The sequence below is a fragment of the Budorcas taxicolor genome, chromosome 7, assembly GCF_023091745.1.
Source record: "Budorcas taxicolor isolate Tak-1 chromosome 7, Takin1.1, whole genome shotgun sequence".
NCBI lineage: Eukaryota > Metazoa > Chordata > Mammalia > Artiodactyla > Bovidae > Budorcas > Budorcas taxicolor.
The window spans coordinates 94,352,648-94,370,937 of NC_068916.1; the positions used below are offsets into that span (position 1 = coordinate 94,352,648).

At 42.1% G+C, this 18,290-nt stretch overlaps 1 protein-coding gene across 1 annotated transcript in view; it reads left to right on the forward strand.

Annotated features, from left to right (window-relative positions):
* Positions 1-322: 322 nt before the first annotated feature.
* Positions 323-18,290, forward strand: part of RHOBTB3 (Rho related BTB domain containing 3) — a 61,412-nt gene continuing 43,444 nt past the window's right edge. The window contains exons 1-4 of the mRNA XM_052642920.1: positions 323-451; positions 608-833; positions 6,209-6,395; positions 16,465-16,619. Of these exons, the coding sequence (XP_052498880.1) occupies positions 450-451; positions 608-833; positions 6,209-6,395; positions 16,465-16,619 (570 nt within the window). The 5' untranslated portion in view covers positions 323-449. The remainder of the gene's footprint in view (positions 452-607; positions 834-6,208; positions 6,396-16,464; positions 16,620-18,290) is intronic.

Here is an 18,290-nt window from a genome sequence, read left to right on the forward strand (position 1 = left end):
TCCAAGGCCGGCACGTGCGGCTGCCGCCCGGCCCGCAGAGGGGGGCGGAGGCCCGGCCTTCCCCCACCCGCCGCTGAGCCAGAAGCAGGAGGCGCGGCAGCGGGCCGCCCGGCCGGGGGAGCGCGGCGCCCGGCGAGTCTCCGCGGCGGCGGCGGGGGCCCGGCAGCGGGAACGGCGGGTCCCCCCGCCCGGGATGCGCCCCGGCACTTCCTGACTTGCTGGCGGCGCGCACGCGGCCCCCGGAGCTCGCTCGCCCGCCCGCTCTGCGTCGGCCGCGCCGCGCTGCAGGCGCGCGAGGAGGGGGAGACGCGGCCCGGGATGAGCTGACTGCCGGGGGGCGCGCGTGGTGGTGGCGGGGGGCGGAAACCACGCCGCCGCCTGGCCCCCCGCAGGCCGCGAGGAGCCGACCTTTCTCCGCGCCGCCGCCCGGGCCCGGGGGACTGGAGATCATGTACGTACGCGTCGCGGGCCCGCTCTGGTCTCCAGCTCCGGCGCGTGCCGTGCGCCCCACCCCGGGCCCGGGGGGCTCTCGCGCGCCCGTCCTCGCCGCGCGCTGCCCCCCGCGCTCACCACGCGCCTCTTCTCCCCCTGGTCTCGGCCGCCTTAGGTCCATTCACATCGTGGCGCTGGGGAACGAGGGGGACGCGTTCCACCAGGACAGCCGGCCGTCGGGGCTCATCCGCGCCTACCTGGGGAGAAGCCCGCTGGTCTCCGGGGACGAGAGCAGCTTGTTGCTGAGCGCGAGCGGCGCGGCTGCGCGGCCCGTGTTCACCGAGTATCAGGCCAGCGCGTTTGGGAACGTCAAGCTGGTGGTCCACGACTGTCCCGTCTGGGTAAGGGGGCTGACGGAGCTTTCCTTTCCTTTTCTTTCTTTTCTCCCCCCGCCCCCCCTTTCATGAATGTCAACGTCCGGGTCACCGGGGGAGAGTTTTCTTTTCTTTTCTTTTCTTTTTTTTTAACATTTTGGGGAAAGTCTTTGGTCCTTCGTTTCAGGGGGCAGGGGCCAGCCTAATCAAAGAACACTCTTAGAAGGCAAAAAAAAAAAAAAAAGCCCCAGTGAGAATGGGAGGCACTTAGGCGTACGTTTCACGATTGTGGGTTGTCTCTTGGTTAAGACAGCTGACCCTTAAATGTCCCAACCCCAGGGGACGCGGGTCACTAAGTTTCACCAGCAGAGAGCAGTGGTTTTTTTTTTTTTTTTTTCTTGCCTATCCTGTGTGGGGGATATAGTAATATGAGTGTTCTAAAAATAAAGATCTCTGAAAGCTCAACAGAGCCAAAATACATTTCACTGGGGGCCAGCTCAGAAATAGGACCCCTGGAAAGGAGGGGGAAAGTCAGGGACTGAGAATTAAATTTAAACAACTCGCTTATAGCACTTTGAAAACATTTTTAATTAGTTTTTAATTTTAATAGTGCAGATGTTCCTGATATATTTAGCCATTTCTTTTTCCTGACCCGTAAATCAGAAATATTACTGATACTATTTTGGGACTTGAAAAAAGCTTTAAAATTTGCGATGATTAGAAGAAATTGTAATGAAGTTGATAAATGCTAATCTAATTCTTGAGTGATAAAAGAAGAAAGAAATCTACACCCTGATGGTATAAATGTTTTTCAGTACACAGTAGCATCCAGAATGTTTTCATGTAATCTTATTTCAAAGTTTCTGAGTCTTTACTAGTATAGAATCTACATTGCAGCTAAGTGTTATATTTTATAACAGAAGAAGGTTTAAGGTCTGAAAAAAAATAGAGGTTATCTTTATGTGAGGTTTACATTTAAACCACAGTTTAAGAAAAGTGAATTAGGGACTATAGGCTACACCTATACAAAGACAGGATACACCTTTCCAAAGAAATGTATAAAATGTCTGTAAAAACATTTCTTATGCGGATTTCCATATTACAGAAAGAAAAGATCACTTGTCCAAATAAATTTTCAGCTAAAAAGTAAATTTATGTTAGTAGACTAAAATAAATGAAAAACAGGCCTTTTCAGTCTAACAGGGAGGCTATTAAACTCCTAATTACGACATTGATGATGCTGATCATAAGAAGCATGGGTAGAGAACTTACTGGCTGGAGTCCATGCAAACAAATGAAACCCTTCTTCCCCTTTGATCATTTCATTGTGAAAAATCATACAATCTAAAAACTTACTGGGTCTACACTCAGTTGGACAAATATTGAGTGAATAGAGTAAATAAATGGAGGGGAAATAAAATAAGCTGAATTAGGATGTTAGGATAACCTTTCCTGTTTTTTTTGTTTTGTTTTGTTTTGTGTGAGCAGTTAACTCCTGTTGATGTTATTATTAATAATTTAACAAAAAGCAGTGCTTGTGATCCCATGGATTGTACTAAATGAAATCTTCCAAATCAGTTAAAATTAACCTTGTCGTCTAGATTTTTGATTGTTATGTTTTATTATTCTAATCACCTTTGTTTGGTTAACTCTGGCCCTTTTTAAGGCATTGAGTTTGTATGTAACCAGGCACAGCTTTCTGGGTTATAATGGTCTTCAGGCATAGTAGAGGGTGTTTGTAGAGCTACTCTTTATTTTTTTTTTATTTTTATTTTTTTAATTTAAAAATCTTTAATTCTTACATGTGTTCCCAAACATGAACCCCCCCTCCCACCTCCCTCCCCATAACATCTCTGTGGGTCATCCCCATGCACCAGCCCCAAGCATGCTGTATCCTGCGTCAGACATAGACTGGCGATTCAATTCTGACATGATAGTATACATGATAGAATGCCATTCTCCCAAATCATCCCACCCTCTCCCTCTCCCTCTGAGTCCAAAAGTCCGTTATACACAGCTGTGTCTTTTTTCCTGTCTTGCATACAGGGTCGTCATTGCCATCTTTCTAAATTCCATATATATGTGTTAGTATACTGTATTGGTGTTTTTCTTTCTGGCTTACTTCACTCTGTATAATCGGCTCCAGTTTCATCCATCTCATCAGAACTGATTCAAATGAATTCTTTTTAATGGCTGAGTAATACTCCATTGTGTATATGTACCACAGCTTTCTTATCCATTCATCTGCTGATGGACATCTAGGTTGAAGATGCTTTTCTTCTCTAGGTTGTAAGTAAAAGCCTGTTGGAGGTATGAAAGTTGATTGTATTCATCAGCTGGTATTTGACATGTACTGAATCAGAATATTAAACACAGCAAAGCAGATAGAGCACAAGTTTTGCTATCAAAAGGACCTGATTTCAGATCCTCACCTTGGTACTTAGTGGCTGTGTTCTGGGTAAAGTCACTCATCCTCTTTTGGCTTTATTTTCCCTGTGTGTAAAATAAACATAATAATCACCCCTCCACCCCCTGCTAGAACTATGCCAAAGAGTAAATGAGAGAATAGTGTAAAGTTCTTAGCATCCAGACTGGTATGTAATAAATACTTAATAAGTGGTAGCTATGATAATAATAAAGTATTTATCACAACTTTAACATAGCCATGTATTGCTTACACTAAGCAAAAGTAAAGTTTTCCTACATATCATTCAAGATTTACACACGAGAACACAGAGGCAGCTTGTTAGTACTTAGTATTAATAGATGCTGTATTGCAGCCCCACAACCAAGTAGAATGGAATTGTTGTTTCATTGTAAAAATTCAGATTCCTTTTAAAAGATGAGTTCCATTCCCCAACCGTGGCTCCAAGCCTTGTGTTGCATAACTATCCTGAGGAAATCCTGGAACTGATTTATGAGGGTTGGGAGAATTTGATTTCCTTCGTATTTCTAGAAATCAGTGGAACATTTTCTCTTTGAGATAGTTTGAAGAAATGTGACGTTGTTTCCTTGGAGTTAGAATGAGATAGTTGTGTTCCTCTTTCCTAGGTTTCTTCTGTAGGTCTGCTGCCCTGCTCTGGATCTTTGCCATTTATACTTGGCACTTTAAATAAATGAGCTTCAAATTCATTTTATGTAGCTTATTATTTATTAATAGTATGTCTCTCAAATCCATGTTTTTTAAAAAAATTTGTTATTTCATTTCTAGATCTTTTCCTGTTTACCAGAAATATTCCATAAAAAGCAATGAGGTAATATATGCACACATTTCTTGTGCAGGGTTTGAAGCTCTGATTTGCATTAAAAAGTAAAATTAGTTATAGTCTTTATATCCTCAATACCACAGAGTTAATGAAGCCAAAACCCATTTCCTCGTAATATTTTCCCTTAAGTGTCTCCTCTTTCCTTCTTCAACTCTCTAGTATTCTGGAATTTTGAACCATTCGGAATGCAAAGAGCAGTTACTTTGGATTTGTTTTCTCAGAGTTAAACAGCTGCTTGATATTGCTCCCACTTCTTTCGTTTGTTCATCCCACTCATCTGACTTTGTCCTCTTTCTTTACTGTACTTCCATACCCTGTTGTACTTACACACTTTGAGCTTGAATACTATACCAGATACAGTTGGAACTGAATGGGTTTTGTGGTTTGGGATTTGGAAATTAGCTTAGAGCTCTGCTGGGAAGCTTTCACATTTTCTTGATCTGTGTCCCTTTCCACTTTTCCCTCTTCTTCCATCCTCCACGATATTCAAGGTTTTGCCTTTGCTGTTTGTAGCCCCATGGTTGGCCTCTTTTTTTTTTTCTGTTTCGTTTTTAAGTCTTCCTCTAAAAACGCTGTGTCTGTCCCACTTTGGGTAAGGTATTCATATCTAAAAATTCTGTCATTTGTGTTACTGAATATACTTTTGGAAATCGGCAGGTTGTGAGGGTGCAGGGAACTGGGAGAGGCTTGGCCAGGGCATGGGGTGTACTGGTTAGAAGAAACTCTGCCAAAGGGCATTGCCGTGACCCTTCTCCAGAATTTGCTAGCAGAATAAAAGCTCTGTCACAGTTGATTGAAACCCTGTTTTGAACTCATACTTCAAAGTGCGAACTTTCATAGGCCAGCAGCTTTTTGGACTTGTCAGCCACATCTAGCTATTTTCTTAATCTAGCTTTATTACATCCTAGGAATACATACCAAAGGCCACATGAAAGGACAAATAATGATTAATAGTTAACCAGAATGGAAGAAGGAGGCCATTTATGCATATTTTAGCAATGGTTTTAAGGTACATACAGATATTTTTCTTACACCACTGTTCACGCAATAACTTTGAAAAATTATTTTTAAAATATCAAAGTGCAAACTTTTATCCTTAAAACTTTATAGGGTCCATAATAAGTTACTTTTGGCCTTTATTCTAAATATAAATATTATTAATGTGCGTGCTCCGTCACTGTCTTTGGGACCCCATGAACTGTAGCCCACCAGGCTCTGTCCATGGGATTTCCCAGACAAGAATACTGGAGCAAGTTGCCATTTCCTTTCCCAGGGGATCTTTCCAACCCAGGAATCAAACTGATGTCTCCTGCGTTGGCTGGTGGATTTTTTTACCACTGTGCCACCTGGGAAGCCTAAATATTATTAACTGTAGTCCAGAATAAAGATTTTCAAAACTGGAAAGGTTTAACCTGAATTTTTAATTGATAGGAGGAAAATACATGAATTGCAAGTGTATTCCTTACCATGTTAACATCTTAAAATACACACCATCTTTTTATGAAAGCATACCCTCTCCCTGCCCCATTCTCCTCCCTTAAACCACTATATATATGGAGTACTGTCCAAAGAACGGATAAAGTCGAAAGATATATATGAAGTTTGTCTGTATAATACATGGAGCTCCGTGGCGTTCACAGTAATTATAATCCAAAACACTGAACAATCCTGCACTAACTGGGTCACAGAAAATCCTCTGAAGCTTCCTTACTCACACTGATGCTCTTGTATCTAAAATGCAAGTGTTACATTTTTGAAACTATAGGTGATAAAGCTATGGCATAATTTTAAAACAAAGTGCTTATTTTTAGGTACAGGTGTTGAAAGAGGTTGCTTATTTCATCAGAGTCTCAGGGATCCTCTAGGTTCTGTTTTACCACTACATAGCTCTCCAGGCTAAAAGAATATAAAAAAAAATTTAAAGAGTTGATTGACTTCAAACATTTTAAATTTCATGAGTTACCTTTTAAAAAATAAATTTTTATTTATTTTTCATTTTTATTCTTTAAAATTGTTGATAATTTTTAAATGAATTCAAAAGTTAAAATGTAGCAAAAAAATTAATATATTACAGTTTATTTCATGATGAATTTGAAGATAGGCAGACTAAAGATTGCTCTCTACATTTTGGTTTAGGACATTTTTGACAGTGATTGGTATACCTCTCGAAATCTAATTGGAGGTGCGGACATCATTGTGATCAAATACAATGTAAACGACAAGTTTTCATTCCATGAAGTGAAGGATAATTATATTCCAGTGATAAAAAGAGCATTAAATTCAGTTCCAGTAATCATTGCTGCTGTTGGTACAAGACAAAATGGTAAGTAGTTTTCGTTTATATGAGAGTGCAGGTGCCATGATAATTTTGAAAAGCATTATTTATTGATGATTAGTAATTTTTTTTAAAGCAAAATGATTGGGTTCAAATTGCCAACTGTCATCTCTTCATCAACGGCTATGATAATGAGACGTCAAACATAAGTATCACAAACTACTGTGATTCTCATGGGTACAAGGTTATCTTTTAAACTGTTCTTCTACAGAAGTGAGGTATCAGTATCAGTTCAGTCGCTCAGTCGTGTCCAACTCTGTGACCCCATGGACTGCAGCACGCCAGGCCTCCCTGTCCATCACCAACTCCTGGAGATTACTCAGACTCATGTCCATTGAGTCGATGATGCCATCCCACCGTCTCACCCTCTGTTGTCCCCTTTTCCTCCCACCTTCAATCCCTCCCAACATCAGGGTCTTTTCAAATGAGTTCTTCGCATCAGATGGCCAAAGTATTGGAGTTTGAGCTTCAACATCAGTCCTTCCAATGAATATTCAGGACTGATTTCCTTTAGGACGGACTGGTTGGATCTCCTTGCAGTCCAAGGGACTCTCAAGAGTCTTCTCCAACACCACACTTCAAAAGCATCAATTCTTCAGCACTCAGCTTTCTTCATAGTCCAACTCTCACATCCATACATGACCACTGGAAAAACCATAGCTTTGACTAGACGGACCTTTGTTGGCAAAGTAATGTCTCTGCTTTTTAATGTGCTGTCTAGGTTGGTCATAGCTTTTCTTCCAAGGAGCGAGTGTCTTTTAATTTCATGGCTGCAGTCACCATCTGCAGTGATTTTGAAGCCCCCAAAAATAAAGTCTGTCACTGTTTCCACTGTTTCTCCATCTACTTGCCATGAAGTGATGGGACCAGATGCCACGATCTTAGTTTTCTGAAGTGAAAGAAGTCAGTCATTGTGTTCTTTTTGATATGGGAGAGTTATTAGGCTGACACTGAGCCCTGGAAAACTGTTTTTGACAATCTAAGGGACTGTTCAGTTGGGAAAGATAAATTGTCCCCATAAGGGTGTGGGGTTGAGAGCTCAGTTTTTAGGTAGGTCTGCAGTGAATGAGCTGAATGTATTGACACCACCACCTTGAGAGTATTGGTGACTCCATAGCTGGTGGATTGTTTAGGTTCAGTTTCAGTAGTTGCTGCTGTACATACTGTTGTCAAATTATCTCAAGGTCAGCTCAGAATTCTCTTTGAATTGATGGTGTTTTCTAGTTCTTAAGGATTATTTCCTCAGTAAAACTGTCTTTAAAATTCTGTTTTTATTCATTTTTTTCTTCCTTTTTATTGAAGTATAGCAAAATAAAGGACATTAGACTTCACTAATTTTAGAGCACAGTTTAATGCATTTTTCTACGTATGTATGCGTCTATACAGCCATCTCATACAGATCGAGATATATAGAACTTTTGCCTCATTCCAGAAGCCTCTCTTGCCCCTACCCACTTAATAACACCCCTCCCCGGAGATGACTTCCCGGGTGGCTCAGAGGTTAAAATGTCTGCCTCCAATGCGGGAGACCTGGGTTCAATCCCTGGGTCGGGAAGATCCCCTGGAGAAGGAAATGGCAATCCACTCCAGTATTCTTGCCTGGAGAATCCCATGGACGGAGAAGCCTAGTAGGTTTCAGTCCACGGGGTCGCAAAGAGTCAGACACAACTGAGCAACTTCACCTTCACCTCCCCAGAGATAACTGCTGTTCTGACTTCTAACATCTTAAGTTAGTTTTACCTATTCCTGACCCTCATACAAATGGAATTATACAATATGCAGTGTCTTGTGTTTGACTAATTTCGGCTTGTGTGATACTTTTGAGATTCATGCATGCAGAACTTATCTGTAATTTGTTCTTTTTATTGCTGTGTATTGTCCCATTGTATGAGTACACCAGGGTTTATCTCTGCATTCTTTTGATGATGGTTAGGTAGATTTCTGGGAGGATTTTTGGGTCACATGGTAGATATGTGTTTAGCATTAGTAGATGTGAATAAAGCAGGCTTGACCCTTCTTTGACCCCATGTCCCCTCTACTTCCCTAATCTTCTTTTTATTGCTGGTCACAGTTCTTGAACGAGTCATCCACACTTCCTGAGTCCACTTCCTGACTTCCCATTCATTCTTGAGTCCACTACAGTCTAACTTGACTTTCGCAATGACGCTGGGTTTGTTTTCACTCAGGGCTGCCAATTATATGCCTGTCGCCCAGTTTAATTGACATTCTAATAACAATTTTCCCTTTGAAGTTATTCACACACACCCCTCTCCCCACTCAGCAAAAGCTACTTTTTCTCTTCCTGATTGTTGTAATTCTCTGTCTTATTTCCTGGCTCCCTGAGGCCCCTCTTACTCATGCACCAAATCAGTCCACCCTGTGGCTGCTGCCCAGGGTCCCATCCTTTTTCTTCACCTCTTCTTGCTGTTTCCTCTGAGCTGAACCTGCTAATCTGTTGTCCTCACTTCCCTGCAGCTACATGGTGATTACCCGGTCTCTCTCTCTTGCTCCAGTCTCTCTCCTGACCCATGTCTCCACAGATACCTTTGTCTTTCTACTGAGTTCCCCAGTCTTTTTTTCTTTTTCTTTTTTAATTGAAGGATAATTGCTTTACAGAATTTTGCTGTTTTCTGTCAAACCTCAACATGAATCAGCTTCAGGTATACATGTATCCCCCCCTTTTGAACCTCCCTCCCATCTCCCTCCACATCCCACCCCTGTAGGTTGATGCAGAGCCCCTGTTTGAGTTCCCTGAGCCATACAGCAAATTCCCGTTGGCTATCTATTTTGCATATGGTAGTGTAAGTTTCCATGTTACTCTTTCCACTTCTCACCCTCTCCTCTCCTCTCTCCATGTCCATAAGTCTATTCTCCATGTCTCTTTCTCCATTGTTGCCCTGTAAATAAGTTCTTCAGTACCATTTTTCTAGATTTCTTATATATGTGTTAGAGTTCGATGTTTATGTTTCTCTTTCTGACTAACTTCACTCTGTGTAATAGGTTCCAGGTTCATCCACCTCATCAGAACTGACTCAAATGTGTTCCTTTCTATGGCTGAGTAATATTCCATTGTGTATATGTACCACAATCTCTTTATCCATTCATCTGTCAGTGGAAATCTAGGTTGCTTCCATGTTCTAGCTATTGTAAATAGTGCTGCAATGAACAATGGGATACATGTATCTTTTTCAGTTTTGGTTTCCTCAGGGTATATGCCTAGGATTGCTGGGTCATATGGTGGTTTTATTGCTAGTTTTTTAGAGAATCTCCGTACCATCTTCCATAGTGGCTGTATCAATTTATATTCCCACCAACAGCGCAAGAGCATTCGTTTTCTCCACACCCCTCCAGCATTAATCATTTGTAGGCTTTTTGATGAGGGCCATTCTGACCCTCACTGTAGTTGCGATTTGCATTTCTCTAATAATGAGTGACGTTGAGCATCTTTTCATGTGTTTGTTAGCCATCTGTATGTCTTCTTTGGAGAAATGCCTGTTTAGGTCTTTTGCCCACTTTTTGATCGAGTTGTTTGTTTTTCTGGCATTGAGTTGTATGAGCTGCTTGTATATTTTGGAAATTAATCCTTTGTCAGTTGTTTCATTTGCTATTATTTTCTTCCGTTCTGAGGATTGTCTTTTCACCTTGCTTATCATTTCATTTGCTGTGCAAAAGCTTATAAGTTAAATCAGGTCCCACTTGTTTACTTTTGTTTTTATTTCCATTACTCTAGGAGGTGGGTCATAGAGGATCTTGCTTTGATTTATGTGATCGAGTGTTCTGCCTGTGTTTTCCTCTGAGAGTTTTATAGTTTCTGATCTTACATTTAGGTCTTTGATCCATTTTGAGTTTATCTTTGTGTATGGTATTAAGTAGTATTCTAATTTCATTCTGAGTTCCCCAATCTTGAGAAATAATGCCAAACTTATCTGTTCACCCACACTAGAATCATCTAGGCAGTCTTTCTTTCCTGTTCTGCTTATCCAGTTGACTCAGAAGCTGTTTTGATTTATATTTGAAATAAACCTCAAACTCATCATCTTTACTGAATTTCAGATGCTAGTGATTTAATTATCTGTCAGAATGACTTTCTTTTCGGTCTAAATGGGCAGTTCCAAATTTTGTAGGATTTGAGATCTATACAATTGTAAAGGTTCTTTGTAAGGAAAAAAAAAAAAAACTACAAAATAACAGACATACATGTATACAAATGAATGTTTATTCAGAATGTGAAAAGAAAGCCAAAGAAATTAGAACTCCAGAAAAGCTGTCAAATACCACAGACATTTTAAAAAAAGTTTTTTTTTAAAAACGTGACACTTCTCTAACTTTTCGTATATTTTTTGGCTGCAGATTCTTTGATCAAGTCTTCACATGAGAACCCCTTTCTGAGATTTTCTGTAGAGCAAAAAGAATGGTAGTTGGGTTTTTTTTGGAGCTGGCACCACGGTTTGTGTCCTGTTTGCTTGTCTCTCAGCTCTGCCTCTTTGTGTCCTGATGCTGGACTAGTCTGCACTGTGGGTGGAAAAAGCGTTCCTGAAGGCCGTTCATGTACCGAGACAGCTCGCAAACACTTACACGGAAGTGACTACAGACCGCAAATAGTATCTCACGAAACCTAAATTTAAATTCCTCTTTCGCAGCGTCCTAAAAATGTCCACAGCTACTCCAAAGCTGCCTGATGCAAGGTGAAGTGAGTTGGACGGGAAGGAGGCCTGTGTCTTCGCCAGACATAGACAGACTATCTCATTTTGCATATTTTACAAAAGCATATGTCATGTGAAAGAACCCAAGGCCCAGGTTTCTCCCAGGACTTTGGAAACAAGCCATAAGGAAGGGCTTTGAAGCTTAGGCTTGCTGGTAAATCAGCCTCTGGTCAATTTTTCCTGCGTGGCTTCTTTCTGAAATAGATTCTCTCAGAATAACCATCCTAGAATATCTCAGATCATAATACTCAACTCTTTCAATCCTCTAGAAACTTACATCTTTTTTTTTTTCTATTTGCAAAATTTCAAACCTAAGAACTTGACAAGAATAGGACAGTAAGCTCCAGAAATTAAAAACACACACTTTTTTTTATTTGTTTGAACCATTCAATGGTAAATTGTAAACATTATGGAATTTCCTCAATCCTGATTAATTAAGCATGTCTCTTCTAAGAACAGAACCATTTTCCTATTAACCATAATGCAACCATCACTCAAGAAACATACTATTACCTGTTACATTATTATTTAAAATATAACCCATGTTCACATTTTCCCATGTATTCTAATTTTTTTCTTTTTAAAAAAAATTCAGTATGAAATTAAGGACTGTGTGTTTAGTTCTCATGTCTCCCTGGTGTCTTAATTCAGAACAGTTCCCAGTTTCCTAGCCATTTGTTTTTGTTTTTGTTTTGGAGGGGGTCGGGAGGGGTATCTTTCATGACACTGACATTATTAATAAGAATGCAAACCCGTTATTTTGCATGATCCCTTCAGTTTTGATCACTGGGGTTGCAAAATAGTGATTTCCTATCATTCCTTCTTCATTTATTAGTTGGCACGCTACTGTAAGTAGAGTGGGGTTTCCCTTGTGGCTCAGCTGGTAAAGAATCCACCTGCAGTATGGGAGACCTGGGTTTGATCCCTGGGTCAGGAAGCTCCCCTGGAGAAGGGAGAGGCTACCCACTCCAGTATTCTGGCCTGGAGAATCCCATGGGCTGTATAGTCCATGGGGTCGCAAAGAGTTGTACATGCCTGAACGCCTCTCACTTCACTATCACTGCCGTAAGCAGAGCTCTCCCTTTTCTCTGCTCCTGCACCTTTCTTTGAAATCATTATGAAAAATTCATGGGTTGGTTATTTAAATTCAATGTTTCAGAGTCTACTCATTATGCTTTCTGATACTCCAGGTACCCCCCATTTGCATCTTCACACTCGCTCCGGTTAGTTCTTGGGTCCTTCATCCTCCTGGTATAGAAGGATGTGCAGACTCACCTTAGACCTGCCCTGCCCCGGGCCACTCGGGTGCCCTTGGGCTGCTCCTCGCCCCGCTTCGTGAAGCAGTGAGCACTTCCATGTTGCTGCAGGGCGTGAGGTGGCCCCTGTCCTCTGAGCCTTCAGGTTCCTCTTTGGTCCTGTGCTCGCCACCTGCATCCACTCAGGGACCCCTAGTTTATGGTCCTATAAGAGTCTCTCCCCTAATTTTTCAGTGTTGCCATAGGTTCACCTCCCTTTTTCTCTTCTCTCTCCACTCCCCCCCCCCCCCCATCTCTCTCCTTCCCTTCCATCCCACCCCCCATTTCATGATTTCTGTGGTTTGGCAGGAAGAGGAGATTGCACTGTGGGCTTAGCTTGTCCTCTTGAAAGTGGAAGTGACGTGTTCCTTTTCTCACATTCAGGCCTCCGCATGCACCGTGTTGTACCATATAGAGTACCCCTCTGCACAGCCCGTCTTGTCTGCATACTGAATTTCTCCTTACCCTGGAAATCGTTCCCTCTTCTGCGAGGCCCTCCCCCATCCCCCAGGAAGAGTTAATTTCTCCTCTGTTCCTATGGTGATTTCATACACCTTTATTTCAGTACTTATTATAATGGTCCACAGTCGTTGTCTGCCTGGGCTCGGTTAATGATGAGTTTCAGTTATCTGTGTATCTTTATTACCCTGCTATTTGAGGTGCGGTGGCTGCTCAAAAAACGTTTATTCAATGCGTGAATGAATGGTTTTATGAATGATGTATACAGATGTGAAAAATCATTTTCACTAACTGAAATTAATTTCCCATGTGAAATGTGATCGCAAGGTAATTACAAAGCTAAAGCTGGCTCTTTGGTTCAAGGACACAGATTGTTCCTCCTTCCTGGAATATTCCTGCCTCCTGAAATCCCTTGCAGTCCAGTGTGCTGGGTGTTCTGTAACTCCTTTCTCCAGCTGCTTTAAGAACAAGTTCAGCAAGTACAGTCAGTCTCATCTCTTTGCTTTGTTATACGTGTTTTGACAAGCTTGACTGTGTGTGTGTGTCTTCATCGTACTTGGCTCTGAATAAATCTTTGGCTTTTATTAAATATTGAATTTGTCTTTAAAGTAGAAATTTTTTTCTCAAACTTGGCAAAGGTGTATTCATAGCCTTAAGCTTCTGAAAGCAGGCATCCTGTCTTGTCTTTTTGAAGCTCTGACAGAGCCTAGTACATTGCTAGGCTGGAATTCCTAGAAAGATTTCCAATACTCCCAAGCACTGGCAACATTGTAAGCATCCCCCTGAAAGAAAGTGAAAGTGAAGTCACTTAGTGGTGTACAACTCTGCGACCCCATGGACTGTAGCTTACCAGGCTCCTCCGTCCATAGAATTTTCCAGGCGAGAGTCCTGGAGTGGGTTGCCATATCGGTTCTCAAAGCCACTCTTGAAAGAGATGCCGTTCATCTTAATTCCAGAGTTACATTGTGTTTGCTTTGAAAAATTAAACATTTTGTGGTAATACCTTGAAAGATAATATATAAGGGGAGAGAAAAGACTGCAGTGTTAACTGGAAATGTAACACTGATTCCCAGAGTTCCAGGACTCTTGAGGAAGGCTCAGTAGGAGTGAGTCCTGAAGAAGGCACTGCAGTTTAACATTATTTGGGGTCTCCTGATTGTTACTGATGAAATGCTCAATGTTGGTTTATTTAATTCATAAACATTTTGCTTATTCTCCTACCTAATATGTAGTGGCTAGACATTTTTTCCATTTGGGTGCAAGTGAACAAAAAGCAATGTCTTCTGTGACATAGAGGAGATGTAACGATTGGACATTAGGAGACACTTTCTAGGTTGGTAAGATGCTTGTGGCTACACATGATGGAAAACCCCACTCAGCTGGGTTAGGCCTGACAGTAAGTGGATTTTTCCCTCAAACCAAGATTGTTGCCTCACAGTTATTTTACATTATGCTCACTAATTGTTCACTCAAAATGGTACTGATTTTATTTTTGTCCCGAAATAATGTTTAATAAGATGATTTGCCTACCCACCCCATTCCATCAATATAAGGAGAGCTTTGTAGACATGAGAAGATCTCTGTCTTCAGAGAGTCAAAGGCCTTGTTTGTGATAGCTTTGTAAAGAATGTGAAATGCCAGTGTGTTCTTTTTCAAGATAGGCTAACTTGTGTATGATAACTTTATTTGCTCTGAACCTAATATGATCTTAGAAAAAAAATAAGTGCAAAAATTCAAACTAGACTTATTATTTATGGCATACTTTAGCGAAACCAAGCTTCATTTTTAAATCATGGCATTTTTATGCAAACTAAATTTTTAACTTATCTTTTCATGGCTCTTTATCAGGTGTAGCAAGTAACAGTTTTATTATTGTTTCTCTATCTCTAAAACACAAGGAGACTTAGACATGTCACAACCTTTCGGAGCTTCAGTTTCCTCCTCTGCAAAATGAGGATGTGAATGCATGGTTTCCGAGCTCAGAATGCTTTCAGTGAATTGAAATTATCTAATTCTTAGGTGTATGTGTGCACATGGGTATTACGTATGCACCTGGCACTGATTATCCTTGGTATGCATGCCCTGTGTTCATATAGATGCCCCCTTTCTGCACTGTTCATTGGTAGGACGCTTGTTGTGTGTGCTGTGGGGATGGGGGGAGCAGCCTAAATGCCCTGTCAGGACCACTGTACTTTCAGTTACCAGGTCTTTTGGCCCCTGGGGGTCACAGCTGAGTCCCTTTCCAGGCATTACCCTCTGCTGATACAAGCTGCTTGCGCAAGGTTTTGCTCCCTCCACAAGGCAACCCTCCTCTACTTACTGGCTGATTTAGGGATACAGAAACACAGCTTTGTGTGGGGAACCCCTCTCAAGGGCCATCTAAGCTCCAGAGTCTCCTGTCCAGTAACTGAAGTGTCTGTTGAACAACATTGCAGTTCGAGTTCTCTCTGTGGAGTGCAGCTTCCTGCACCCCTGAGAAGATCTGTTTCCAAGATCACCCCCCAGAAAGCCTCCTCCACATGGTGTCTCCATGTCAGCGTATGTTTCTCAGGGAAGCCAGCCCACAACAGTGTGATTTCTTGGAAATGGTCTTGGCTGCTTTTTGAACAATGACATATCTGAAGTGTAGCATGAAACAGAACAGAGCTGGCCAGCAAATATGGAGTTGAACATACATGATTAGCCATGTTAAGGCAGAGTCTGACAGACAGGTTGGTTTACCACCTTCCCAGCCATAGGTCTGTACGTGATTCTTGGGGCAGTTCACATCTTGAGTAATTTATGCCTTCAGTTTTTAGTTTTATGATCTTGGAGCAAAAGATGAAAAGTGATTGAATTTGGTCACTGCAGTTAAATGCTTTAGAGTTCAGCCATTGAAATGTCTGGATTAATAGGAATGTACTTCATATGAAATTTGGAATGACTGACAATTTTGCAGCCTTCAGGATTGAGGTCAAATTGAGGATTCTATTAAAGTAAAAGATGTATTCAAACTTGAGTGAGTGAAGTTGCTCAGTCGTGTCCAACTCTTTGCAACCCCGTGGACTGTAGCCCACCAGGCTCCTCCATCCATGGGATTCTCCAGGCAAGAATACTAGAGTGGGTTGCCATTTCCTTCTCCAGGGGATCTTCCCGACCCAGGGATCAAACCCAGGTCTCCTGCATTGAGGCAGATGCTTTTAACCTCTGAGCCACCAGGGAAGCCCAAACTTAGTGAATGTATTTAAAGGTTATTACAACAACAACAAAAAATGCCAGCCCATTGTTTTCATGGTTGAAGTTGTATAAAAGGAAGCAGGCCTGGCATTTTAGTTACTGTAATAGCCTTGATAGTATTCATTCATTTATTTAAAAATTCATGTACTTTATAAGATTTTGTTCGTTGTTCTTCCATTTAAAGCTTATTTATTTTAAGGACCTTGCAGTTATCATTGACACTTCTCATTCAGAGTCTAGTGGACAGTGACTATATGAAGTGGCCTTGAACTGTGATTCTGGTGTGAGCTCTTAATTTGTTGTTTAATGTCCAGGTGGTCTGTGCACATGTGTGTGTGTGTGTTTAATTTCAAAACACTTTGTTCGTCATGTTCGTTTTCTCAGAAGAATTACCCTGCACGTGCCCGCTGTGCACCTCAGACAGAGGGAGCTGCGTCAGTACGACGGAAGGGATCCAGCTTGCTAAAGAGCTAGGAGCCACCTACCTGGAGCTGCACAGCCTCGATGACTTCTACATAGGAAAGTATTTTGGAGGAGTGGTAAGTGGAAGCCCCAGTCACAGAAATTAGTCATTTGTCAGACTGGCTCTTTAGCTGTTTCTTAGAAGCACAGTTAGAACTTTAGTTTAAATCAAGAATAGTTTCAATCTTGTGAAATGGTTGTTGTTGTCACTGCCTTCACTTCCCCCCTTCTGTTTGCTGTGAAGTGGAAACAGTGACAGACTTTATTTTCCTGGTTTCCAAAATCACTGTGGACAGTGACTGCAGCCATGAAATTCAAAGATGCCTGGTTCTTGGGTGGACTTCCTTGATAGCTCAGTTGGTAAAGAATCCACCTGCAGTGCAGGAGACCCCAGTTCAATTCCTGTGTCGGGAAGATCCCCTGGAGAAGGGAAAGGCTACCTACTCCAGTACTGTTGGGCTTCCCTTGTGGCTCAGCTGGTAAAGAATCCACCTGCAATGAGAAGACCTGGATTCGATCCCTGAGTTGGGAAGATCCCCTGGAGAAGGGAAAGGCTGCCCACTCCAGTATTCTGGCCTGGAGAATTCCATGGATTATTGTCCATGGGGTCTCAAAAAGTTGGACATGACTGAACAATTTTCACTTCACTTCGTTCTTGTAAGAAAAGCTATGAGAAACCTAGACAGTGTATTAAAAAATGGAGGCATCACTTTGTCAACGAAGGTCTGTATAGTCAAAGCTATGGCTTTTCCAATAGTCATGTATGGCTATGAGAGTTGGACCAAAAGAAGGCAGAGTGCCAAAGAATTGGTGCTTTCAAACCGTGGTGCTGGAGAAAACTCTCGAGAGTCCTTTGAACTGCAAGGTGATCAAATGAATCAATCCTGAAGGAAATCAACTCTGAATATTCATTGGAAGGACCCATGCGGAAGCTCCACCCCTTTAGCCACCTGATGCGAAGAGCCAACTCATTGGAGAAGATCCAACTCATTGGAGAAGACCATAATGCTGGAAAAGATTGAAAGCAAAAGAAGGCAGGGTGGCAGAGGATGAGATGGTTGGATAGCATCACTGACTCAAAGGACATGAGTCTGATCAAATTCTGGGGGATAGTGGAGGACAGGGGAGCCTGGTGTGCTGCAGTCCATGGGGTTGCAAAGAGTTGGACACGACTGAGCGCCTGAACTGAACTGAAAGGGAAAAGGATAGTTTGGTTTCGTTTGTTAGAGAAGATGGAGCACTTGCATCTTTGATCTCATGTTCCCGTTCCAGGTTCCTGGCCCTGAGGCTCTCAGGATCACTCTTCCCATTTCCCAGCTCCCAGGTTCTCTTCTCTTCCCTTGTTTCTCTGTGTTCCTAACACCTCGTGTTGGAGGCGTGATGAGAATCAAAGAAGTGGTCAGAGTCTGGAGAAAAGCTTGTGGTTTCCTTTTGCCTTAACTCAAGACTCAATGAGAATGTGAAAATAAGATCAGAATGGTCTCCTTTAGACCCTTGAATAGTAAAATATAACTGGGACCTTGAGTGTAAGAAACAGTGGTATTTGCAAGATTAGGGATGGAGTGTTAATGTCAGAGTGAAAGGTGCATTTCACTATTAATATCTTGTGTTTAGCAGTCAGGGAGGAAGAGCAGTGCAGTGTTACCCTCCGACCTGGCCAAGGGCAGCCTGTGCCCTTGAGCTCTGGAAGGCCTCCTCTGGTTGCACCCCTCCCCCCAGAGCACCAGTTGATGGACCCATGGGGCGGT